This window comes from Colossoma macropomum, unplaced genomic scaffold, assembly GCF_904425465.1.
Source record: "Colossoma macropomum unplaced genomic scaffold, Colossoma_macropomum, whole genome shotgun sequence".
Classification (NCBI taxonomy): Eukaryota; Metazoa; Chordata; class Actinopteri; order Characiformes; family Serrasalmidae; genus Colossoma; species Colossoma macropomum.
In genome coordinates, this window is record NW_023494810.1 from 29,363,760 (window position 1) to 29,390,811 (window position 27,052).

Consider the following 27,052-nt stretch of genomic DNA (forward strand, 5'->3'; position numbering starts at 1 on the left):
CGTTCGGTCATTTCTTTCAAAATGTCTTCAAACACGGAGGGATTTGGATGAGTGTCTTCTAATGTTTTGTACAGAAACATCACCCTAAATGTTTTTGAGTCTCAGAAGCACAAAACTATGACAAATGTGGAGCTGGATTGACGTAAAAGTCGCATGAATTCCTATCTGGCTCTTCAGACTGAGTCGCATTGCTGCAGATCGGATATGTATTGGATTTCAGTACCACATATGAAAGCGTCTCAAATCAGACTTGAAAATGTCAGATTCAATGTGTTTTTGCTGTTTACACTGACACACAGATACACATCTGTGTCACATATGAAGAAAAATTTCAGATTTGGGCCACTTTTACCTGCTATATGAACAAAGCCTATGTGACCATAGGATCTAGAAATATGACAAGACTCTTGTTGCAATACAGTGACAAAAATGCTGACTTGCGCGGTCCTGGAATACATTGCCTAGTTTGTTAGTGTTAAGTAGATTTAAACACATTCAGTTTTTTCCTGAGTGCTGATTCTGGATCAACTCCCCATGTCCATAAAATTATATACTGTACATTATAATCTGAGGGGTGATAAATGATCCCAGACCAGTACTCTATATTATGGCCCATGCTGTAGTGTTTCGGGTGTATTTTGTAGTTGTGTGTGTCTATGTAAGTATTTGTGTATATGTACAGTCCTGTGCAGGAGTCTAAGCACATCATTAAAAACCATTTATCTTGGCAATGAGTCTTTTTTTGCCAGTAAAAATACCTTATATCATTAGAATAGATGCAAATAAACTACAGCAAGAATTTTCAAAAAGTACTTGATATCTCATGAGCTGGTTTGAAGAACAAACAAACATTTCTACTCAATGCCTCCAGCCATCACAGGAATCTATTAAATTCCTTTACCAGTATACTTGATCTAACATAATGAAGTATTGATTAGCCAAACCAGGTCCTGGATAATAATTACACATAATACTGGAGTTATTTGAGGAGAGGTTTATAAATGGTTAAACAAAACACTGGCATACATGAATTCACTACTTTTTGTCATAATTTTATTTGTATTTATTCTAATACTTGTGTTTTTCTAAGCAAATAAACACTAATTGCCAAGATAAATACCTTTTAAAGCCTAATTTTCTCAGATGTGCAGTACTGTATTCACTGCTGTCATATCAAAACATCATTTTTTCAGTTCACACCAGCTGCTCTCTATATTTTGTGAAGATTTCATGATGAATGGAGCAACAGAAATGCTCCAAAATGAGCTAGAATAGAACCTTGTTGCGTCAACATACATTAAAGCTAAGAACAGCTTTCCTCCTCCTGAAAAGTCTTTGTTTTGTTATGACAGCAATGAAATATACTTTTATTCTGTGCTGATCCTGGACCAGGTCCCCATGTCCTTAAACTTCTATACATTATTATCTGAAGGGTAAAAACGATCCTGGATCAGCACTTTTCATCATGACATTAAGGAGTGTTTCGGCTGCGCTTTAGCTGTGTGTCGGGCTTTATATGTATATGTATGTGTGCATGTATAGCTATGATGCTATAGCTCATCTCGGTTCTGTCTTGAACGCCACTCCTGGTGGTGCATCACATGATCAGCAGCCACCATCACCAAGCGCATGAGCTCCTCCGGGTCAAAAGCATAATTAGTGAATTTGGGGTGCTCTCCGAGTGTGGGGTGATGACCCTGCAAGAAACACGACACAAAAACTCAAAAATGAAAAATGTTTCGTTAAAGTGCACTTTAATAATAGAGCTTCATACTCAGGGTGAAGTTTTATGGCTGATGATGATTTCTTTACAGCCAAAATGGCTGATGGCTTTTTAGCACTATGCACATTTTGGAGATTTGGAGACCTCTCTGGTGGAAATGTGTAACTGCATGCAAAAATTCCCCAAGCTGACGAATCTCTTGACTGCAAGTGCATTGAAGGAGTATTCAAAGAGAACTCAATCACAACTTAAAGGATGTGTTTTCTGAGAATGTGAATGAACTGTCTATTATGTAACTATTGCCACAATATATATTAATCAGAATAACACTGATTTTGCGACGTTGGGTGACGTTTATATGAGAACACATACGACATGGTCTGAAAAACTCCAACAAAATCTGACCCGATCTCTTCAACTTTTAAATCATTATTTCAGGCTTTACAGGATGAATTACAGCAGAGCATGCACACTATATTGTAGCATGTAGCACATTTTCAGTACTTTCTATCAGCCAAAATTGCAATAATAAATAACACTATTTGCCCTTTAGCGGGCAAATCTGTCATATACATTCTTAAATCAAGCATAACATGTAGTAGGTGCAAAAGCTATAGCACATTTTATTATATACATAATTTTATTCTTATTTTTTTTTTCTCCCAATATGTTAAACTCAGCAAATAAATAGAAACTTTGCACTAAAAATAGCAGAAAAATGTTGTGGTTAAGTGTGTTTTCTGTAGAGGATGTATTTACTTATTTTCACTTCAACACAACATAATTTGACTGGGTGTTCAAACTTGCATACTTCTGCACATCTGTCTGCAACTGAACTTAATATTAATGAAAACACTGATACCAAACTTTGGTGGTGTACTTAGTAACTAGTAGCACATCGTTGTGTTGTCGCGAGGCGAACGTATGTGTGAGTGACTGTACGTGTGGATTCAGATGTGCAGGTTCTCTGTACCTTATCCTCAGGAAACACTTTGTCCTGTCTCTGCCAGGTCAGGTAGTGAATGCCTCTCAGCCTCGCCAGATCACGATAGCAGCTTTCATCCTGACAGTTATAGCTGAGGAACAGCGAGAGCTTATTATCACCCACCAAACAGACAAGCACAGTGCGATTAACACTCATTCCATCATCATTAACAGGGCTATAAAATGCATCAGGATACATCAGTTTAAAGAAGCTGATCTTCCTTCTTTGATTTTGGACCGTTAGAGCCAATTACAACTCATAGCAACAATATTCAGTACAGTATGAGTTTATTTGTTGGCCAAGACAGAATTCTGGGGTTATTTTCAAGATTAAAAATCCAAAAAAATCAAACAGCAATCTGCTGCCTTTCAGTTACCATGACCCAAAGCTACAACCTCAGTATCTGAGAGCAACTGTCACCATTAGCACTTTTAAAGAGAATCTCACAAAAATGACTCTTTAATACTGCATTTCCACAGAATCAGTGCCATCAGAGTTTTATTTTACTGTCTTCAATTTTTAAGTCAGACTGTTTTTATTTTTCTTTGTATTCTGTTGTTTTTATCCTTCTATATCAGTTATTTTCTTTTGTATTTTACAACTCAATTTGCCTGTTTAAACTTCCTGTAAAGTGCATACATTTTTTAGCATTTTATCATATATATATATATATATATATATATATATATATATATATATATATATATATATATATAACATTATATACATTACATTTTCAAAATAATTGACTAACAAAATGAATAAAGTATGTAAATAAATAAATAACATTTCTGCTTTATTTTTATCAACACTACCAATACTACTTTGTATGTATTTAATAATAATAATAATAATAATTATTATTATTATTATTATTATTATTATTATTATTATTATATTTCTGATAAAATTAGATATAATTCACTTGCATAAGGAAGGTGAAACATTTTAAAACATTAAAAGTTACAGAGAAAACTCCTAATGGACTCCTAACAACCACCTGGAGGACCTGGTAGACACCAAAACTGTCCCCATCAGATAAACAGCACTTAAAGCTTTCATCTTTGATAAAGAAAAATGAATGGAGCTGTAATAAAGGCAAAGAGAGGATGCACTAAATACTTAAAAATGAAAGACATTTTTTAAGACTTTAAGCTTTAGAATGTCCTTTTTTCACTTATTACTTGGACTTTCTCCTACTTTATAAAAGTGGATTATCTTGTATCTAATCTCCTCAGAAACATCAAAAAGGAGTAACTTATTTAAAGGCCATTTGAGCAGAAATGAAAGGGTGAAAGGGTGAAAGCACTGTCTGTATCACGTACAGTTCGAATATGACGGCCCAGTCGGGGAGGAAGAGCAGGTGAGTGAGTCCGGCTCCATGCATCCCAATGAAGATGTCCGAGTTATGGGTCACTCTGATCTGCTCCAAAAACGGCATATCTCTGCACCGCACACACACAAACATACACACAGACACACACACACACACAGCTGTCAGTCAGCGGTGGGCTCAGTGTCAGCCATGGGCTCGGCTCCATTTCCACTGTGAAAACATTCTGATGAAAAAGCATGAAGACTCTGTCACTCACTTGTACTTGTAATCCACCAGCTTGACCTCAAATAAAGTCACGGTCTTCAGAGCGTTTATCAGCTGCACACACACACACACACACACACACACACAGCAGGGTTCAGCAGGTGATTAATGAGCACTCACGCTCTTATGGACAGAAGCCAAACTAAATCAGGGCCTTTACCAGACTGGAGACCCCGCACAAATAAGAGTTTAACTCACAGATGAAGAATGAGAGTGACACATCGATCACACAGAGAGAGAGAGAGAGAGAGAGAGAGAAACAGAAAGAGAGAGAGAGAGAGAGAGAGAGAGAGAAACAGAGGGGGTGAGAAAAAGAGAGAGAGAAACAGAAACAGAGAAAGAGAGAGAAACAGAGGGGGGTGAGAAAAAGAGAGAGAGAAACAGAGGGGGGTGAGAAAAAGAGAGAGAGAAACAAAGAGAGAGAGAGAAAGAGAGAGAAACAGAAAGAGAGAGAACCAGAAAGAGAGAGAGAGACAGAGATACAAAGGGCAAGTTTAAACAGAAGGTAGTTAAGTGAAAGTAAGTGAAAGGAAAAAAGTGGGAAAACAGAGACAAAAGGAGAGTGAAAGTAAGAGCAAAGGGGGACAGAGAGAGAGAAAAAAAAACTGGGAGAAAAGGTCAGAGCAAAACAGGGAGACAGAGAAAGAGAAGGAGGAAAAAAGCAGAGTGAGAAAAAGGAGAGTGCACAAGTAGAGAAAGATAAAGAGAGAGATGATTCATAATAGAAAAAAGGGAGAGGGAGTAATAAAAAGAGAAAGGAAGAGAGAAAAAAGAGGAAAGAAGAGTAAATGGGGAGAGAGGGAGAGAGAGAGAGAGAGATGGTGAAAGTGTGTGTGTTCTGACCTCCTGCTGGTTTAATATCCTGCGGTACTCTGTACTCCGGGCCAGCAGAGTCACCCTGATCCGTCCATCCTGCAACACAAGATCGTCACGCAGACCACTGTTTAATACATCCTGTTCAATTTACTATCACTGAACTCATTTCTGTTACTCTATTATCTCAAACATTGTTTTTACACACTGTCTCTGTATTTCTAATCTAAATCACTAGAGTTCTAGAGTTATCTGTCATATTTTGTTTTACAATTTACATAATAAGTATATACATAATTATAATTACACACAAGCATAGTCATATGGAAAACCCCAGCCATGTTACGTGTGTTGTTGATTTTCTGCGTGTTGTTGATTTTCTAAGTAAACACATCCTCTACAGAGAACACACATAAATGACACTTTCTGCAAGCCCTTTTCTATGTTTTCTTTGCTGAGTTTAACATACTAAGAAAATAAAACATAAAATATGCCATAACTTTTCCACATCATATGTTTCATCTTTCTTTCCAATAGTCCAAATAGTATAAAAATATATTTTTTTGGTTTGTTTTGATGTCAACAATGACAAAAGCATAGCAAAACTGTAAAAGATGGTGTTTCTTTGCACAAAATAAGACTGTAGATAAAACAATAACTTTTCATCAAATGCAAATCATAATAGAATATCACCTCTTCTACTTACAAACACAAATGTTGTGTGTATTGACTGTTTAGACGCAATCTGTTGATGGTAACTCTAGTAGTGCCTGTAGTGTTTCTCTTCTCAACATTGGCCTGATATCACTCTTTCTGAGCCCAGGAAAGTGAACAGATGCATCACTTTATACACCATTAGCTTATCCAACATCGCCACCTAGTGGCCAGTTTTGACAGGTGTGATATTACAAAATTAAATGATTAAAAGGCATTTTATGTTAAGCATTTTATATTAATGTATATATATATATATATATATATATATATATATATATATATATATATATATATGTCTGGAACAATTGATTTCAATAATATAAAGGCAGTTTTGCTGCAGATACTGTAAAACAAATCTATTATGGTGCTAGTACTCCATAAAACAAACTAATTAGTAGGAAGCTGTAAAAACAAAAGGACAAAATGTTAATGTCTAGAATGATGATGTAGATGATTCTGAAATGACTGAGAACCTGTAGAATGAAGTTATAATGAAATGAACATCCAGGATGCCTTGTGTACCTCAGGCAGATAATTTATCAAGAAATTATTGTAAGTATATAATGCCTGTATGTTATTTATCCTTTAATAACATCTTGGTGTTCCCAGAAAATACTGAACACAACATGCTGAAGTTTTGTCTAGCTTATGCTATTTCAATCTACAAACCTCAATTCCAAAATAAAAATGGGGAAGTATGTGAAATGCAAATAAAAACAAAATGCAGTGATTTGTAAATCCACTTTGTCCTGTATTTAAACGAAAGTCCTGTATTTAAACAAAGACAAGATATTTCATTTTTTATCTTATCAAATTCATTGCATTTTACACTCATTCTGAAACTGACGCCTGAAACATGCTCCAAATATATTGGGATGGGGCAATTTTAGGACTAGGAACATTATGACGTGCTCAAAAACATCTTAAACAGGAGATGTAATTACACTTGAGAATAAAAGGATCATCCATGAAAGGTTTACAGGCAAGGATGGGCTGAGACTCGCACTATAGCCATGAAATGTGTCATCTGATAATCCAACAGTTTAAGAACAATGGGCCTCCTTCAGCAGTGTCTTCCAGAGTTTTTTTTTTTCTTAAATTTGTTCTTGAGAAAAAGTCTACAACAGATTTATGACGTGGTCTTAAACCACAGAATTGTTCACACCTTTGCGGGTGCTTAGATTCTGTTCTTACCTAAGAAAAAATCCCAAATAAGAAAACATTGGTGAATATCAGAATCTTTGAGAAAACTGTCAGTGAGTTTTAAGAAGAAATTTCTTCATAAGAACAGTTGGTGAACGATGCTTATTGTTCCCTATGAAGGATTTTAGGTATTTCACCCTCTACAGTGTATCCAGATAAATTTGTGGACAAGGTCGAAAACCTGGACAAGCATTAAAACCTGCCGTGCTTCTATGATGGATATCACCACATGGGCTTGGGAATAATTTGACTAATTATTATCAATAAACACAGTTTGGTTCAAAGAAAAGGAAAGAATCCTGGTCGTTACCAGTATAAAGTTCAAAATCCAGCGTTTATCGTGGAATGGAGGGAAGTGTATTACTGGGTAACTTGCTCATCTGCGAAAGCACCATTAACACATTTTGGAGCAACATATGCAGCCTTTAAGGCGCCGTCTTCTTCAGGGACGTCCATGCTTATTTCAGCATGACAACACAAAGCCACATTCTGCACGTGTTACAACAGTACGGCCGCAGAATCAGAGCGTGCAGGTGCTAGACAGGCCTGCCTGCGGTCTCACTTTGAAAAAGTGTTGTGCATTATGAAGTGTTAAATATAAGCAAGGGCCTTATACAGTTACAGTAAGACCTGTATAACAAAAGAATGACACAAAATTCCACATTCAAAACTGGCTCAGATTGTGTCTTCAGTCCTCAGACGATTATTAAAGTAAAATTATAAAAAAAATGATTACTGACAAGTAACTCCAAACTTTTGAACACTAGTATATACGTGTATATGCATGTGTGAGCATGTGTGTGTGCTGCGAGGTGAGTCAGTGTGAGTGATGAGAGATGCAGCTGGTCGAGCAGGAAGAGCTAAGCATGCCCACACACTCCTACACACCTCACAATAAATGTGTTCAGCAGCTGTTGTGCAAACCAAAGCAGCAGAAGCCTGAAGAACTACATGCAGTTACTGCAACTAGAGATTACCACTTTTTTCAATATCAAAGCTGATAATGAAATCTTGAGTATCGGCCAATTCTGATACTGATCAGACATCTCTTCATTAAAAATCACTAAGCTTTAAAGTCCTAGGGAGCACAGTAAAACAGTAAACAATGTTTGTGGGCTTTTATGTGACCGTAACTGGACAAAAAAAAGGCACAGATGAACAAATGTGCAGATGGACGGACAGACGAACAAACATCGAGACCAAGCCACACATGAATGAAGGAACAGCAACGTTGGTGTGTGGACAAACGAATGTATGGCTGACAGCCAGTTACAGTCAGGTGGTCTAGCTCGATAGCCTTTGGCTATGCTGGGTTAGCTTTAGCTCGCTAAGTTTCTCTGACCGTTTTGTGTAGGCGGGGCAAGAGACGTCAGCCTTGTGACTGGTCAGAGGAATGCTAATAGTAATTATATTTTCCTCAAATGTGAATGGTGCTTTAGTAAGTTTGTATTTTTAGCTGCTTGCTTAAATAAGATGTTAGTTAGATTTACTTGCAGCACATCCAGTCAGAGGAACACTATTTTACACATACTTTATCACTTCTTCGTGAGGCCATCGTGATATCAGCTTTATCGAACATCGCATTTTATATCCATATTCATTTATGTCCACATGTAATTTTCACCATAACTTCAACTTTATCTGTAAAAACTACAAGAGCAGAAAGACCGCCTTTTGAGAATACTGAGAATGAGTTTAGGGTTAGCTTTAGGTGTAGTAGGTGTAGTATTACTCAGAGGTCAATGGAAGTCCTCACAAATCATCATATGCAAAAGTTTGGGTGCCCCCGTCAAATGACATGTTTTGTGGATTTTCTAAGTGAAGTTAATACATCATCTACAAAGACCACATTTTAATGCACAATTACTGTTTATTTGCTAATTTAATATATTGAGGTGAAAAAAAAAAATTAAAATATGGCCTGTGCAAAACTTATGGCACATTTCATACATATTTATATTACATTATATATTATATTCGTTTTTTTCCCAATATGCAACCAAAAGAAAATTGTGCACTAAAATTTGCATATTAACCCTTACAAGTCTGGAGTTTTTTGTGTAATTTTGTGTTACATTCAATTTATGTTTTTTATTTATTTAAATGGTTTTATTTTTTTCCAGTATGTTAAACTCAGCAAAGGAACAGAAATTGTGCGCTACAAATTGCAAAAAAACAGAAGTTTTAACTGTGTTCTCTGTAAAGGAAGGGTGTTCAAACTTTTGCATGGCATGTGGGCGTGTATGTTACCTTGGGTCTCTCCTGTGTGATGTTGAGTCGATGAAGGACATGCTGAGAGAACGCTCTGAACATCCCCTCACTGCGGCAGTTTGAAATCTGTCAATCACACACACGCACACACACACATACGTGTCAGTGTAATCGCCCTCCCACACACACACTTCAAACACCAAGTCATTTGCAGATGTGAGTCAGACTCTGACAGTCATGAATATAAAGATGCTCTCAGTGACAGAGACAGATGTGTCAGGACACTTCACACACACATACACACACGCCACGGTGGTCCCTGCCATCACACACACACAGGACACACACACGTGTATTTCACACTTCAAGGCCCCAGATAACGATACATCAACACAACACACGGCAAAAAACCTGTATATATACAGAGCACAGGCAGGAGAGGGCAAAAGATGAGCGGATTTGAAAGCACTTACAGGATTTTAATACATATAAAATAGCAGAACGGCAGCACTCGGCAGGATTTGCAATTCAGAAGTTCAAGGTGTTATTGTGACATCAAACCAGAGAAGAGATGAGATCTTTTTTCTTTTTTTGGCCTCTTTTCAATGACATCCCTCTGAAACCACGTTTCTTTTTGTATTTAACGGTCCGCTCACCAGGGGGGTGTTGTAGAAGAGGCCGTATCTCATCCTCGGCAGCAGAGAGAAAAAGGCGTCCCTGAAACACACCTTTAGAAAAAAGGAAGAAAAAAATACACTTCTATTACAATGACTGCAACTTCTGTGATTAACATACACTGTAATTTAGAACAGAGACTTAGTGATATCAATGTAAATTATAAATGAAATAAATAGCTAGATATCTCAAAAGTAACAGTAGTAACAGACAGATAGATGAATCAATAGAAAGGCAGCAAATATATCAATGCATGTTATGCATGAATATGAATACTGTGCACAAGTCAGAGACCACCATTTCATTTACTTAATTTCCAGTCAAAATGGTCATTAAGCTAAAAAAAAATCAGGAAGCATATTTGGCAGAAAACGACTCAAAATTCCTCCAAATCGAAGTATAACATCAAATCTATCAGTAATTTGTTCACATTTCACTACTGCCACTTTAACTCTACTAACTCTACTGCCCTCCCAAATTTAAAACCAACCAGCTACAGATCTCACTGACTGATCCCCTCCAAATAGACACTAACATTCACACAGCCAACTACCCAGACTCACCTCAGCTGCCTTTCAAATCTCTTTCTCATGTTCATCTAAAAAGGCTAGAAATGATATTTCTTAGGAGTTTAGATGTAAGATAATTCACTTATCTAAGGAAGGAGAAAGTTAAAGGACAAAAACTGAAGATACAGAGAAAATGGAACTCCTAACATCCGTGGAAGACCTGGCAGACCACCGAAACGGCATCAAATAAACAGTATTTCCACTGTCTACCCTTCCATTAGGAAGACAACTCAGCGGTATGGGTCTAAAAGGATTTGTAGCTGTGAAGAAGCCCTCACTGAGAAAAGAAGACAGACAAAAGGACAAAAGCTGTTCTTGAACTCCGAAACTGGACGGCTGAGACGCAGAGTCAGTTTTTATGGACTGTAATTGGGATTTCTTGGATGGTGAGAAGCAGAAAATACAACCAGCTTCTAAGACTGAACTTTGGAGGTGTGAAAAAATATTTCGGCAGATTTCTAAAACTGAAAGTGAGTCTCCTGAAAAGAATGAAAGCTGTAATAAAGGTAAAAAGTGAACAATACATACAAAAAAATGATATTGTATTTAGTTGTTGAAGCTTCTGTATAATTTTCTGTAAAATATGTTTTCTGCTTTTTTCCCTGATGCTGAAAAATGAATAACTTAATTTATTTAACAGCTGTTTTGACTGGAAATGAAAAAAATGAAGAGCGGTCTCTGACTGTTGTACAAACTTAAAAAAGATGGTTCTTCAAGGGTTCTTTAGTGAAGAAAATGGTTCTATTTAGAACCATAAACACTCAATAGAACACTGCGTGATTAAAACGTTCTCTGCATTGTTAAAGCGTTCTTCAGATTGATGGAGAAATGTGCTGTAAATGATTCTAAACAGAACCAAAAAAAGGATTATTCTATTGTAACCATCCTGACATCATAAAAATAGAAGAACCCTTTTTGGTGGTATTTGTGTACAGTACTGTAGATAGATATTTTATAGATTTTCTAAGTGAGAATAAGTGAACACATCCTCTGAGAACACACTTCCGCACATTTTAATGCTCAATTACTATTTATTTGCTGAATTTAACATCATAGGTAAAAAATAAAACATAATGTGCAAACCCTACGCCTCATTTTATATGTTATGCTTTATTATTTCCAATATGTTAAACTCAGCAAATAAATAAATGCCATAAAATTAGCAGAGAAATGTTCCAAAAAGATAAAAACATCACAATGTTCCTTGTAAAGAGAACTTTTGCTCACTTAAACTGAGGGTTCAAACTTTTGCATATGACTGTAGATGAACAGTGGAAAAAAGCTCACTCTTTTTGAGTCGTAGGTTTTCAGGTGTATGACGTCGTAATCCGAAAAGGCTCTCCAGGTTTCGCTGAACAGGTCTCCATAGCCATACAAACTCTAAAACACAGCCAAGAGCGTGGGTTAGGCTATTTCCCCAAAGCTTTACCAAAAAGGCATAAGATTAGTCTGTAGCAATGGAAGCAGAGTGAGTGGAGTTTCCACAGTGTGCATTTAATTGTACTGTTTTTCACCGTAGCACAAAACCGGAGTCATTTAACTTCCAGAAAGCACATTAAACTTAATATGACTATCACAACAGACCAGTTAGGCTTAACTTGAGTACTGGAAAACGCAATCAGCAACCATGTGCTGCTGTACATCTGTAGGCACATGTACAGCAGCACATGTGTTCTGAAAGTTTTATTAGGAACAGAGGTCCAGACAGGCTGTTTAGTCAGAAGGAAAAAGTCTCCCTCACACATTCATTCTTCCCTCTCTTCCTCCGCCAGGAAACACAGAACAAGGACAAACGACCTAGATAAGCTTTCTCCATAAATCATTGTGGTTTTGGCACCTCAATCTTTTCAGCAGGCCTGGACAAGGCTGAGCTCCGTCCGCTCTGCTGGAGACGAGGTGCTCAGACTCAGCATGAAGGGCAAGCCAAACACTCAGGCTTTCTTTGATTTTTATCCAAATAAGAACCACTAGAAGCCTGATGAATGACGGGAGCCCGTGTTCTAACACGGTCGTCCCAGAGCCAGTGCTCAGCCAGCAGCTTCATTATAGCACGGCCTGGCAGCTTCAGACAGACTGATCTCATCACTCTGTGAGCGACGCCTGAGCCAGCACAAACAGCTCCAGTAAAAGGCAACTGCGTGTGCATGCGTGAGTGTAGAAGGGCCTGATATCTCTATTTGGGACATTAAAGTTTGACTTATCATCAGCAAAAATCTAATACTAGCACTAATATGTCTTTGTAGTATGTGGTATGCATTGCTATATAGTATACAGTATGCACTGTTGTGTAGTGTGATGTATGCATCTGTAGTATTCATTATTAGGTAGTATGGAGTATGCATTGCTATATAGTATGTAGTATGCATTGTTGCGTAATCCGATGTAGGCATTTGTAGCGTGCATTATTATGTATGTAGTGTGCATTAATATATAGTATGTAGGTTGCATTGCTATATAGTATATAGCATGCATTGTTGTGTAGTGTGATGGATGCATCTGTAGTATGCATTGTTGTGTAGTGTGAAGTATGCATGTAGTATACATTGCTATATCGTATGCATTGGTGTGTAGTACGATGTATGCATCTGTAGTATGCATTATTATGTAGTATGTAGCGTGCATTGTTATGTGGTATATAGTATGTATTAGTGTGTAATGTGATGTATGCATCTGTAGTATGCATTATTCAGTATGTAGTGTGCATTGCTATATAGTATATAGTATGCATTGTTGTTTAGTGTGTAGTATTCATTATTATGTAGTATTAAGTATGCAGTGAAGTGTAGTATGTTGTGTGCATTTGTACTATGTATTTTTCAGTTTAGTATGTACTGCATTTGTAGTATGTAGTATGCTTTATGGTATGTCATATGCATTACTATGAAGTATGAAGTAGCATTTACAGTAAGTGTATGCCTTTTTGCTTAATATCTGTTTATATACGCTGTAGTGTGCACTGTGTAGAATGTAGTATGCACTGTTGTGTAGTATACAGTATGCGATTTTCGTATCCAGTATTAATGTAGCATTTCTCATATGTATTATGCACAGTCATGAAACATGCAGTATGCATTTTTAGTATACAGTATGCATTTTTAGTATAATAGTATAGTACATGGATATGCAGTATGCAGTGATGTGTAGTATGTTGTGTGCATTTGTAGTATGTATTTATAGTATGCATTGTAGCATGTAGGATACATTGCTGTGGGGTATGTAGTATGCACGTATATAGTGTGTTTAAGTTTGGACCCTTTTACATTAAACATTGTTTTCTGTATCAGTGACAAAGAAATGATCAGTCTAGTGTGTCTAGTTTGATTTCATCCCTAGTGTTGGTTTGTCTCTCTCTGTCTGTGTGCGTGTGCATGTATGCTTGTAATATACCGTGTCCCACATGACGATATTGATGTCTCTACTGAAGGAGTTGTTGAGGTGCTGGGAGATGTACAGATTGACAAAGTCGCAGAAATGATGGTACATATTCACTCCTGCAAAGCAAGGTCAGAATCAAATTTGAATTCACCTCCAGACATGCACTTAAATATTCAGTCACAGTTTATTTTGATGATCTGGTGCAGCTTATCTACGAAAGCTCAAATTGCGTGGTTAATGATTATCAACAGCACTGTGAGTGGGGTTAGGTTCAGGGTTGAACCTGTTGAACCTTAAGTTGTGGTTAAAGTGAGGTAGGTGTACAGTTAGTTAAAAGGGTAGTCTGGCCTAAAACCAGCATGTAATGTTATTTGTCATGTCGTAATACTCTGTAATGCACCATTGCTTCCCTCAACCTCATCAGTTTGACAGAATTCACAATTTCATATCCTTTTTTGTCCACCACTATTTTTTCATTATACCCAGAACGCATTATTATGTGATGTTGGACCTCCTAGCAGTAGCGTAAGCTCTCTGGCATCCTTCTGCATTAGCCAGCTAAAATAAATATTCAAAACAGTCCTGTAATGTATCCTGTCCAAAGGACCTGTAGTTCATCAAAACCTTCAGGATACATCATCAGAAGGGGGTTTTCCGAATCTTTAAACCCAGAAAATGTAACTCTGGACAAGGAGTTGAGTAGGCAGACGTAGCAACGGTTACATTTTTCATTCTGGCCGAAATGACTCTTTACGCTGAATTTATTATCTAGATAATTTAGCTCATATTGAGACATTTACACATTTAGTTAAATATCACTTAATCAACTGAATCTAGCTTCTGCATTTGTAGCATACGGTCGATCAACACTGACAATAAGTATGTTTACATGCACTAAATAATCCGATCATAATCAGATTTCTGCTGTTATCTGATTATTCAAATGGTCATGTGAACACCATACTCTGATCTAGAAATCCGATTAAGAAATCCAATAAAGAGAGCTGGATTTTAGCAGCGAAACACTTTTGGAGCGACACTGAAACCAGCTACATTTAAGGAAAGATTTAAATATTCTTCATCTTCTAGATGATGTTTGTTCATATTTTCAGGTAAAAGGGCTCGATGTTTAAAAAAAAGCCGCAGCATGAAGTTTGAGTTTTACGCTAAGTTTATGTCACGTCTTCTTCTGTGAGTTTATTGGCTGGTTGCAAAGCAGAAATCTGATTACTGTCTGACTCACATAAACTCTGAGTTTTCATATTATCTGATTACTCAAGTGCATGTAAACGCGCTGATCGGATTACTGACAAAATCTGATTTTCTGCAGTTATCGCATTATTAAGTGCATGTAAACGCACTCATTGATGTATTTGCCAAAACTTAGAAAAGAGCATTGGACAATTTTTTGTCTACAAAGTAATTATTGGTCACATTTAACTGCATTCTTGTCAACAAATAAGTCTCAGTACAATTTACACTAATATTTATTTTCAGTTGGACGTTCTGATAGTACAGTCTGAATATGGCAAAGCAGCGTTTAGTTAACAGCGCTCCACCTGCATGGAATGATCTGCAGAAAATTTGAAACTGAAGCAACTCATCTCCTTGACTGATTTTACGATAACTGTTAAAGCACTGTAGGATTATCTCTGTTCTTGTTTTTAATTTGAAATTGTTTCTGACTGTGTTTTTAGCCATAGTGGTGGAATTTTTTGTTGACTGTCCTCTTGGTTGCTGTGTGCAGCCTTTTTGGCTAAGGCTCACTTGCAAAAAAGAGATTTTTAATCTCAATTTGATTACTCTGGTTAAATAAAGGTAAAATAAAATAAAACAGAAGATATTTTGATTCAAACACTTCCATGAACTCTTAAGAAAAAGGTAAAGAGATAGATTCTTTAAAGTAAAGTGAGCATCTATAAAGTACACACAGTGGACCATCAACATAAAGTGCTCAATATACTGATCATGGCAAGTCAGCAGGGCCATCACTGTGTTTGACGAGCTATCAAATATGTCAAACCTGCGTCCAGCTTCATGAAGACAGTGGGTCTCTCGATGATGATGTCACAGTGGCCATCGTCTATGGGGTGGAAGTCGAGCTCAGTGTACGTCTGCAGCTCTGCAAACCTGCAGGAGACAGACCAGCATCGATACTGTTGCCTGTCTATATAGTCATAACCACCAGAGGGGTGAACCCTTACAAGACACAATGACCACCACAGTCAGTGTGCAGATTCTAAATCTCTAATCCAGACCACATTTGTACTGAAGGGGAAGAAAAGGCTAAATTTGATAAAAAGTTACTGTTGTGCGTGTAGTCTTATTCTTTTGGGGTTTTTTCCATTTTTCTGTCACAGAAAATTTAACTCTACTCACTCATAGCTCGACTCTAAGAGTGAGTACAGTAACAATCTTGGTGGATCGTCTTGGACACTGTGCTCCACTCACCAGGACTGCAGGGGGCTCTTGTGCTGTCCTTCTGCTTCCAGCGCTTGGCTGTTCAGTCTGCAGCGGCCCCCTATCTCCCCCTGCTGCAGGAAATCCTCCTTATACCTACAAGGAGAGAGGGAGAGATACAGAATTCCAAATTCCCTACAGATAACCTGGATTGAAAGGTGATGTGGATGGGGACACAATTATTACTGTCAGACTGTAAAACTACACACACTGCAGATTCACACTGGATTAAAATCGCTCCACAATTATTACTGTCAGACTGTAAAACTACACACACTGCAGATTCATACTGGATTAAAATCACTCCACAATTATTACTGTCAGATTCATACTGCAGTACTGGACTTTTCTGCCTTTCTTGTCAGGGTTCACTGACCTCTCATGACCTCTGCGGGGTTTCCGCAGGTCCAGGTAGAGATTGGTAGCTCTACAGAAACGCAAGTGGCTCGTACACTTCAGGGAAGACTCCCCCTTAAAAAGACACAGAGCAGACAGTTACTTTCCACTCAGTCTAGCAGCTTCATCCATGGGCCTGTTCGTAAATAAGGATGGGCAACATGGCAAAAATATCATAACATTTGTCAATATTTTTCAAAGGTTCACGAATAACTTCTAATAAACAAAACGCACCAGTAAAACAACATAAGTGCTACGTATTTAAAAGCCTATACAAATAAAAAAGCACAATCACTTTTTAAAAGGAATAGAAGGAAAAATCAAACAATTTGAAAGCATAAATTAATAAAATTAGGTACTTACTACTAACAGTTGATGATTGCCATTTACTGGCTTTTTTTTCATTATCACTTTGGTTTATAATACAGAATACGGAAGGCTCTTCTGAATCAAGAAGGTCAGCAGTAAGCCAAGGAATCACAGAAACACGGAGAGAAGAGAAGAGAAGAGAAGAGAAGAGAAGAGCTTACAGGAGTCAAAGGCCTGCAGAGAGTCTTCATCTCACTCAATCTCTCTCTCACGTAGCCAAAGTCAGCCTGCTTCCAGAAGAGCTCCTGAGCCGCCTGCACTGAGCTCGCCCTGCGAAACACAAACACCCGCAGAGAGATGGGCATGAGTGGTTTAACACTGGATGGAGACATGAAAGACCAAGACCTTCAGTCCGACTAGACTAAATTCTTCAAAAAACTTTCAACCCATATGAGCTTAATTTAGTAAATAAACTGTTCTGACTTACCACCAGTTCACTGTTCCTCACTTTGTCAAAATCATTCAGTGGCAAATCTTTTTTTAACCCAATTTTGCCCTCCGAATTAGTCGAGGGTAATTCCCTGGCTAGGTCTCCCCCAAATGCATGTTGCTACCAAGCAGGCAGAGTGAAAACTAGCACATGCTTCCTTCAAGACACTTTTCAAATCGCTCCTAATGCAGTGACACTGGACAGCTCAACACGCTTGGAGGAGAACACTAACTACCAATTCTGTTACATTAACTAAGCGACACCTGCTTTGGCCAACATCACTGTGGGCAAAGAGAGCAGATCAACCTACCCACCCAGAGAGAGCGAGCAAAATTATGTTCCTGGGCTCCTGGCCACGGCTGTGGCATCACCAGAGACCAAACAACACTTAGCTGGTTGCACCACCAGAGTCAAAGTTTGGCAGAAATTATTTCCCCAATAAATATAAAAACAGACAAGTGTACATCTAAAAGCTAACAAGAGGAGCAGATCTTAAAGCCTGAATTCACACATAACATCTTATACAGTGTCTGAAATCACATCAGCAAAACTGTTTGAGATTACTTATCAACTCTGAGGCAAGTGAGTGATGAGGCATGCAGTTAGCACGATGCTAGCTGGTGCACTTCTGCTCCTTGTTAAGTACATTAGACTTATAGCTCCAGTGCAAAACTAAAGAAGCAAATGTCAGACACCAAACACATCTTAGCTGATGGTCCACATTTTGAGGTAAGGAGGGAAGTTTCTAAACTTGACCTTCTCCAATCTGTCACTTTAATAGACGTCTTACCATCCTGAGTCCACGCTGGTGCAGACGGGGAAGCTGAACCTGTGATCCGGGGAGCAGTTTTGTTCATAACCCCAACACGACTCCTTCAGCGACAGAGCATCCTGCCACACACAACACAGCAAAGATGAGGGAGAAACACCATGAATGAAAAGACTGTGATTGTACTTTGTTACTAAACTTCAAAACTCTAAACAAAAATTTAACCAACACCACAAAATTGTCTACCTGCCTCCTACAGTGGTGTCACAGTACAGTGAGATATTTCGGTTTAAAGACTATGAAAACCCTCTACTGATGATGTTTCTTGAAGTTGGGAGGAACTTTTTAAAAATTGCTTTAGGATGGATTTTTGTGGGCTGTTTTAATTTTTTTTTTTTGGCAGCCAAATAACTGAAGTAACTGTCTTCAGGCATTCTTCTATTGGATTATGTGTTTAATAGAGAATTAAGCTATTTTTGACGACTGAGGTGAGAGTCACACTAACACTAGCTTGGTTGTAGTTATTAACCTATAGATCAGTGGCTAGGCTAGCAGTCAGGATTGCTTGACACCACAGAGATTCCCAGTGGTCATATAATATATTTGCATGATTAACGCTGAGCACTGTCGTGAGAGAACACTGATGAACAAAAAGTTAAAAAAACAATATAAAACTGTTCATTGTGATCAACTGTGATCATACTTTTATCAAAATTTCTACATACATCAATGATGAGAAACAAAATACAGAGTCATTCCGAGTGGTTTGATGTGAAATGGTTCACTATAGAGAAAATCACCTTGGACTAATTTACAGTGGTTGTGATAGGAACCAGGGGGTGTGATGTCTACCACACAAGCCCCTAATGAGCTCTTAATGTAACTCTTATATTAGCTCTTAATAACTATAAAGTAGGGCTGGGCAATACAACAATACTTATGGTTATCATAATAAATTATCTCACAGTACAGCACACTTTTCTGAACATATTGTGTATATTGTCAGTACTTGTATAAAACTGACCAACAGTAAATAAAATGAGCAAAATTAGAACTGTTTAACTGGATTTGGTGCAATACATTACGCCAAATATTGAAAAAAAATCACTGCATTCACAGTTTTTAACTGTATTTTTTAAATGTAGTGGTACTACTGGTTCTTTTTCTCTGTTTCAACTCATCAGTTGTCTGAATAAAATAAATGACATACCGTGAAGTGAAAATTTCTTGAAGTATCACAATATGAGAATCTGTCCACCTCTACTATAAAGCCTTTATTACCATATGGCTATGACCAAATATCATAGTGTCTCTCCCTGATGAAGACTCTCTCATGCTGAAGCACATTTAGAGATTTTTGTTTGCAGCCATGTGACCATAAAGGCTGTATAGTTCTATACAGGGTCCCAAGGAGATTTAACCTTTTCTCATGTTTTTTGTGTAATGTACAACAGAGGTAAATTGGAAAAATCTGTTCTTTTGGGGGTCTAAGAACAACCTGCATGTACCTCTCCTCTCAGAATTTAAGCAAATCTCAAAATTATCATAAAGCAATGACAACTTATTCATATCCATTTCACATAATACTTTCTGTGAGGGAGTTTTATTGGCATTAAGCTCTTCAGACGTCTGGTTCCCATCACCACCACTGTGAACAATTCTGACTTCGCTACAACAGAACAATTCACATCAAACCACTCTAATTGACTTTGTTTACAGAATTACCTTAGAATTATGCAGAAATTTGAAAAATAAGTGAAGTTCCCCTTTATCTATAGCTTTCCTGTACTTATTCCACCCTTGAAAAACACGAGCACATCAGGACAAGAGAGTAACAAATAAATGCCTCTGGTTTACTGCAGGTCTGCTGTGGGACAAATAAGACAAAATTCCTTTAAATTACTATTTAAGTAACATTGTTTAAATGACCGTTTATGTGACATTGTTTTGTCTGCAAACAAAGTGAGGATGAAAGTTACTGTTCAAGGTGACTTTCAGTGAAACTCTACTCCACCTGGACCTCGTGAGAGTCTGGAAAACCCGGTCAGAAAGTTCCTCACTCAGCGAAAGCTCTGACAGAAACAAACACACTTACTCTGAACGGGCAGAGCGGGTCCTCTCTGCAGACTTTAGCCACGCGGCGGTTGTTGTGGAGAAAGTAGGGAAGGTGCAGAGGGTGCAGGGAGAGAGAGCTGTAGTTAAGCAGCGGCTGTGGACGGTGAGCAGAGACCGCAGAGCAAATCCACACCATACAGACCGTCAACAGCACGGCCAACAGAGGCATAGTCCACAAACAGGCCTGTGAGAGAGAGACAGCAGTCTACAGAGAGAGAGAGAGAGAGAGAGAGAGAGAGAGAGAGAGAGAGAGAGAGATAGAGAGAGAGGCAGAGCGGGGGGGAAGAGAACAAAAGAAAGACAAGAGAGAGAGATAAGAGGTAAAGAAAAAGAGATGATAAAGTAGAGAAAGGCAAAGAGAGATAAAGAGAGAAAAATAGAGTTAGGGAGAAAGAAAAAAGACAGAAAGGTAGAAAAAATATAGCAAGAGAGAAAGAGAGAGGAAGCAAGAGAGAGCGAGGGAGAGAGAGAGAGCAAGAGGAAGGGGAAAAATAAAGGGGGAGACAAAAAAGTAAGAAAAGAGAAGGGGGAAAAACAGAATGAGTGAGAGGGATAGAGAAAGTGAGAAAAAGACAGAGACAGAGAGAGAGAGAGAGAGAGAGAGAGAAAGAAAAAAAAGAGTACAAAAAAGACAGAGAAACAGAGAGGTAAGAGGCAAAGAAAAAAGAGAACCAAAAGAGAGATAAAAGTGGAGACAAAAGTGAGAAAGACAAAGAGAACGAAAGAGAGAAAAATACAGTTAGGGAGAAAGAAGGAAAGACAGAAAGGTGGAAAAAAGTTAGCAAGAGAGAAAGAGAGAGGGAGCAAGAGAGAGAGAGAGAGAATGGGGGTAAGTGGGGAAGAAAGAAGTAAAAAAAAGAGAAGAGGGGAAAAAACAGAATGAGAGAGAGAAAGTGAGAAAGAGAAAGAAAAAGAGAGAACAAAGGAAAGAAAGAAAAAGAGAGATAACAGGTAAAAAGCAAACAAAAGAAAGACAAAGAGAAAGAAAGAGAAAAAGATATGATAAAAGAGAAAGAAAGAGAGAAATAGAGTTAGGGAGAAAGAAGGAAAGACAGAAAGGTGAAAAATATATCGAGAGAGAGAGAGGGGGGGGAAAATAAGGCAGGGGAGAGAAAGAAGTAAGAAAAGAGGGGAAAACAGAGAATGAAAGAGATGTAGAGACAGAGAAAAGTGAGAGAGAAAGACAGAGAAAGGAGAAAGGTAGAGAAATAGAGAAACAGATAGAGAGAGAGAAATAAATTGAGAAAGATAGAGAGAGGAAGGTAGAGGGGGTGAGAGTGAAAGAGAAAAAAAGAAAGAGAAAAGGAGAAATGCAGAGAGTGAAGAGAAAGAGAGAGGGAAAGGCAGAAAGAAAGGAGAGAGAGAGATGGAGAGACACAGAGAAAGAGAGTGAAAGAAACGGAGTGAGAAAACTGGTGTTTTTTAGCCAGCAACACAAACTATTGAGCCCATATTCAGATGAAAAGTGCTGCACTGTATTCACACACCTGCTCAAAGCCCCAGAGCTCACAGTGAACCGTAAAACACTGTGAAGGTTAATAAAAAAGACGGATATATCTGTATACTCAACCTCTTAAAAGAGCAGGAGAGATAAGACCAGGACAGAGAGAGAGAGAGAGAGAGAGAGAGAGAGACAGAGAGAGAGAGAGAATATGAATAAGAACATGAGAGTGTGAGCAGGTCAGAGACACAGAGAAACAAAATAACAACAGTTGAAGGACAAACAGAGAGAACATGAGGAGGTTAGACAGATAGAGAGAATGACAGAATATGAACAGGTCAGAGCAAGTGAAGACCTGTCCAGCTACGGTCCAAGTCTTGAGAGACCGGCCAGCGGCCACACCGTGGGAACTGCGTCTAAACGGATCTCAACGACAGAGCTTCCAGAACAGGAAATATTAGTGACCTTTTTCCTACCATTGTTTAAGCATTCGGGGCTGGAATATGGGAAATTAGCATCAAAACAAGCTCAAGACCTCTAAACCAGTGAGAGCTGGTGAGGAAATATATACACATGCATTCCATATCAGGAACAGGACTATCACTGGATTTAGTTTTATACTGAAATGTACTTATGCGACGTAGTGCAATGCACAACATGTTGTGTATAAATTATTATGGCAATATCAGTGTTTGCAACGTCTATACTTCAAAATGAGGGCTTCAACAAATCAATAATGCTGCATTGTGTTTTGAGAGAATCATGACCAAACAAAGATGTTCCATAATCCATAAGCTTCTGTGGACTTTTTGATGAAATAAAAAAATATAAACTAAATAAGCTAAAAATAAAGCACTTTTATTCATCAAAGAGAACAGGTGAAAAAACAAAGTTTCCAAAACTGGAGTTCAAAAAGCAGTTAGAAAATGAGTGCGTACACATGCACTTAATAATCCGATAACTGCAGAAAATCAGATCTTGTCAATAATCCGATCAACGCTTTGCATGCACTTCACATGGGTAATGAAATAATGGGAAAACTCTGAGTTTACATGAATTGGGCAGTAATCAGATTTGTGCTTTGCAACCAGCCAATAAACCCACAGAAGAAGACGCAACGTAAACATAATCATCATTTCACATTTAGCATGTATTTGGTTTCCGAGTTGCTCCACAAGTGCTTTGCTGCGTCTCGCAGCAATGCTGCTTACTTATTTCCGGTACTGCCGTCTGTTTTCGCACATGCGCAGACTGAGAAATCCGAAAGAAATCAGAGTAAGAGGTCGCATGCACTGAGAAATCTGATTACTGAGCTAAAATCCAGCTCTCTTTATCGGATTTCTTAAACGGTTTTCTGGACCTTCTAGACTCCGATCTAAAAAATCAGAGTGTGCTGTTCACATGATCATTTGAATAATCAGATAACTGCAGAAATCTGATTATGATCGGATTACTGAGTGCATGTAAACGCGCTCTATGAGATTACGCAGACTGTACAACCAAATTCTAAGACTGAACTTCGAAGGTGCTCTCTGGCTTTTGCCCAGTATTGCATATATTTAATTTAGTAATATAGCTGCAATAGAGTTCCATCCATATTGTGCAGGCCTGCAAAGGTTTGTGTTAAGCTTTAGGGGTCACCAGCCCTGCTCCAGGAGATCTACCTGGAGTTTAGGAGTTTAATTTCAGCCTGTATTTAATACACCTGGACCAGCTGATCAAAAGAGATTAATCGGCAGGATCTGGTGCAGCAGGTCTGTAGGTAAAAAGATCTCCAGGATCAGTGACCAATACATTCTGCAGTTTCTCTGTGCCTGGAAAATAGTGAGGACTGACCAGTGACCTCACTGAGACTAAATAAGAGGCTAAAAATGTCCTCTTGCTTTTGAGGAGACACTCAGCAGAACCAAAGGAACTCAACAGAGTCTGGCAAAGTTTGGCAAGAAGCAGAGAACGATTAGATCACTGTGTTCTATTTTGGTCTGTCTGGCACGCCAGACTGTAGAATGAGCTCATTACCACAGGAGAACAACAACAGGGTACAAAAAGAACACACACACACCTCAAAAAGACGGTTCTTCAAGGGTTCTTTAGTAAAGGCAATGGTTCTATTTTGAACCATATGCATGCTTAATTGTTATTTGTGAAATTGTTCTTCAGATTGATGGAGAATGTGTTGGGTATAGTTCTATATAGCACCATAAAAAGTTCCTTTGTAACAACAGAAGAACGCTTTTGGGTGCTATATTAGAACCATGTTCAAAAAGGTTCTACATAGAATCATACACAACACATTCTCCGTCAAACTAAAGAACCATTTCACCACGCAAAAAAAACATTTACACATGCAAATGGTTCTAAACAGAACCACTGCCTTTACTAAAGAACCATCTTTACGTATGTAGCATAGGTACAAGTCATTTTGAACTTGGAAAATAATATGAATATTTTTAAATCCACTATATAACGCAGCACTAAACACATTACAGCAATAGCAATAATCATTCCCCCCTTAGAACATACTCTAAAATATATGTTCTCACTGTGTAAACAATCTATCCTTTCCTCTTACAGAGAAATATGGCCAGTATTTCCCCTTTTCTACATGTCCTAACGACAGGCCTCTTTCCTTCCAGTCCGCATACAGGCAGTTGGGGAAATGAAGCGTTTCCATGTTTATAAGGAACGCCTACGCCGGTGGAGTTCAGTCATTAAGCATTTAATGTAATTTGAGGTGAAAACAGATACCAACATCTATCAGCATTGGTCAGTGGTGGACAGTATTGAAGTAAATGTAATTCATTACTGTACTTAAGTACTTTTTTTCGTGTATCTTTACTGAAGTTTTTCCATTTTGGGGCGACTTTTTACTTTCACTCCACTGCATTATGAGAAATCTGTCATTCCTTTTGGTTTATGTGTGCATAAAAACGTAACGTCAAAACAAAAGAAGCGCAAAGCAAGAACAGCAATCAGGGCACAGTGCGCACTTTGTTTTGAGCTTGCTTTGACCTGTTGGTCATACCGACCCAGTGCAAGCATACGGTTCAACATCAGTGCAGCAGCGTAAATTTTGGGAGAGTCTATTCAACATAAATAATGAACTAACCTAACTTTGAGTAAATAGACCACAATATAGAAATATGTACACATATGCAGTTGTGACTGACGTGTCTTCATTTTATAGTAAATTTGTTTTTGAGTTGATAACGCAAGAGTCTTGTTACAAAAATGGTAATAGGACATTAGAGCCATAATTAATCTTTTAGTACTTCTAGTTTTGATACTTAAGTACATTTGAAGGCGAATACTTTTGTACTTTTACTCAAGTGGAGGTCTAAAGGGAGGAACTTCTACTTTTACTGGAGTAATATTTTACCTTGGGTATCTCTACTTTAACTCAAGTGCATGGTTTGTGTACTTTGTCCACCACTGGTATTGGTGTTTCATTCCCTCTTAGTTATGAAAAGCTCTTTATTATGCAGCTCGCTGCAGTGGTAGCCATCTTCTCTTCTTGTTTCGTCTTTCAATAGAGGCAATGCTTCTTCTCTAAAACAGAGGGAGCGAGGGTTGATGTGTCCAAACAGCCTACAGCTGCACAGATGCCAAGATTAGGCCCAGCCTATACATGACAAGTGACAGGTGTGACAGACGTGACCATGTAGGGATAAACAAAAATAGGCAGAAGAGAATGTTCTCAATACAATCACAGTACAGACCCACACAATACTGAATATACTGACACATAACCCAGCACTAAACACAGTACAGCAACAGATTTCTTCAAAGGACTCTTTAGTAAAGAAAACGGTTCTATATAGAACCATGAACACTCAAAGAACCCTTGATTAAAGGCTTCTTTGCATCATAAAAATATTGATAATGTGCTGTAGATGGTTCTATACCGCACTAGGAAGGGTTCTTCTATTGTTATCGTGTCAAGCCTGTAACAATAAAAGAACCCTTTTCAAAAAGGTTCTATATAGAACTGTTTATAGTACATTTACCATCAATTTGAAGATGCAAAGAACCTGTTAATCATGAAAAGGGTTCTTTGAGTGTTCATGGTTCTATATAGAACCATTTTCTTCACTAAAGAACCCTTGAAGAACCTTTTTTTAACTGTACTACCATTAGGCTGGGTTTGCAGAGGATCACTAAAGGAATTCACTGAAAACCTTGCTTACTTAATCTCGCTCTGGAGCTACGAGGCTAAAGTAATTTGGGTGACATTGAATTCTATTACTTGTTAGCCACATTAGCATCGTAGCTCCAGTGCAAAACTAAAGAGGGAAACTTCAGACACCAACCACGTTTGGCAGGTCGACTACATTTGGGGTGAAAGGAAAACTGGGTAAGTTTCTTGTTTTTGCGAACAATTCCTTTAAATATGAGCAACATTAAGCCCACAAATGAGCCAAACGCGAGACTGAATCTGAATCCGGGCAGTTTTCTGAAGGTTCTCCAGCTGTAATGGATCCTTCATACTTTTATCAGCAATACTAGTTCAGTCACGACTGCTCTTCCAGAAGGAAACCCCTCTCATCTTTCTTTCCTTCAGAGCCCAGAGAAATGACCAAGGGCTCGATCCCAAATGGTTCTTTGTTGGCGAAACAGTGCACTTATCACAGCCCAGTGGACGAGTGCTTCTTTCAGGACACATCTAGTGCACTATGTAGGGACTAGAGAGTCATTTGAGACCGAGCCGAGGCGTGCAGCATTCATTCAGCCCAAACTTGTGGCCACAAAGAAAGCCACAAACCGCAACACCGCAAACTGTGTTGATTATAATGTCCCTGTTTTACTACACGACTAAAAGACGCTGAGGTGAAGCAGCAGAAAGATGGTTTAACAGGTAAAACGTCTCCATCATGTGGATTTAGCTCTGTAGACTCTGCTCAGGCAGCCAATAGCAACATCAGTGCACTTAAGATTTAAAGACTGCCAAAAAAGGCTCCCGGTATGTTATTTAAAAGCGCTCGTTCAAAAAAAACAGTCCGTTCAAACAGAAAATGAGGCAATAAAACCAAAAGGGGGAGTAAAAACCTAAAATGTACCGCGTTATGGCGAATAAGTAAAACAAAACTTACCTCTTTTATCCAACTAAACTGGAGTGAAGGATCCAAGTCGCCATAATACCGGAAACAAACAGCCGGCATGCCGTATCACTATTGACCACCAGAGGGCGCTGTTTCGAACTC

The 27,052-nt window shown here is 38.3% G+C and overlaps 1 protein-coding gene across 2 annotated transcripts; it reads right to left on the bottom strand.

Annotated features, from left to right (window-relative positions):
* Window positions 1–27,020, bottom strand: eogt (EGF domain-specific O-linked N-acetylglucosamine (GlcNAc) transferase). Of its 2 annotated transcripts, none has more exons than XM_036559159.1 (16): window positions 26,942–27,020; window positions 20,391–20,615; window positions 18,317–18,417; window positions 17,258–17,366; window positions 16,708–16,802; window positions 16,323–16,427; window positions 15,895–16,001; window positions 13,884–13,987; window positions 11,784–11,876; window positions 9,909–9,980; window positions 9,292–9,378; window positions 5,152–5,220; window positions 4,301–4,362; window positions 4,034–4,153; window positions 2,697–2,799; window positions 1–1,697 (listed from the first exon to the last, which is right to left on the bottom strand). In XM_036559159.1, exons 1-16 carry the CDS (start codon window positions 27,008–27,010, stop codon window positions 1,551–1,553), a joined length of 1,668 nt encoding a protein of 555 aa, XP_036415052.1. In that variant the 5' UTR covers window positions 27,011–27,020; the 3' UTR covers window positions 1–1,550. The 2 variants fall into 2 exon arrangements, with proteins under 2 accessions (XP_036415052.1, XP_036415053.1); XM_036559160.1 differs by lacking the exon at window positions 26,942–27,020 and adding an exon at window positions 21,898–22,243.
* Between the last annotated feature and the right edge of the window lie 32 nt (window positions 27,021–27,052).

Excerpts from the sequence above, each read along its gene's own strand:
- eogt (XM_036559159.1), bottom strand. The coding sequence starts at position 27,010 with ATGCCGGCTGTTTGTTTCCGGTATTATGGCGACTTGGATCCTTCACTC. Across the intron at positions 18,418-20,390 it reads ACCCGCTCTGCCCGTTCAGA|GATGCTCTGTCGCTGAAGGA; the intron begins GTAAGTGTGTTT and ends TGTGTGTGGCAG. Across the intron at positions 2,800-4,033 it reads TGGGCCGTCATATTCGAACT|CTATAACTGTCAGGATGAAA; the intron begins GTACGTGATACA and ends GCTGTTCCTCAG.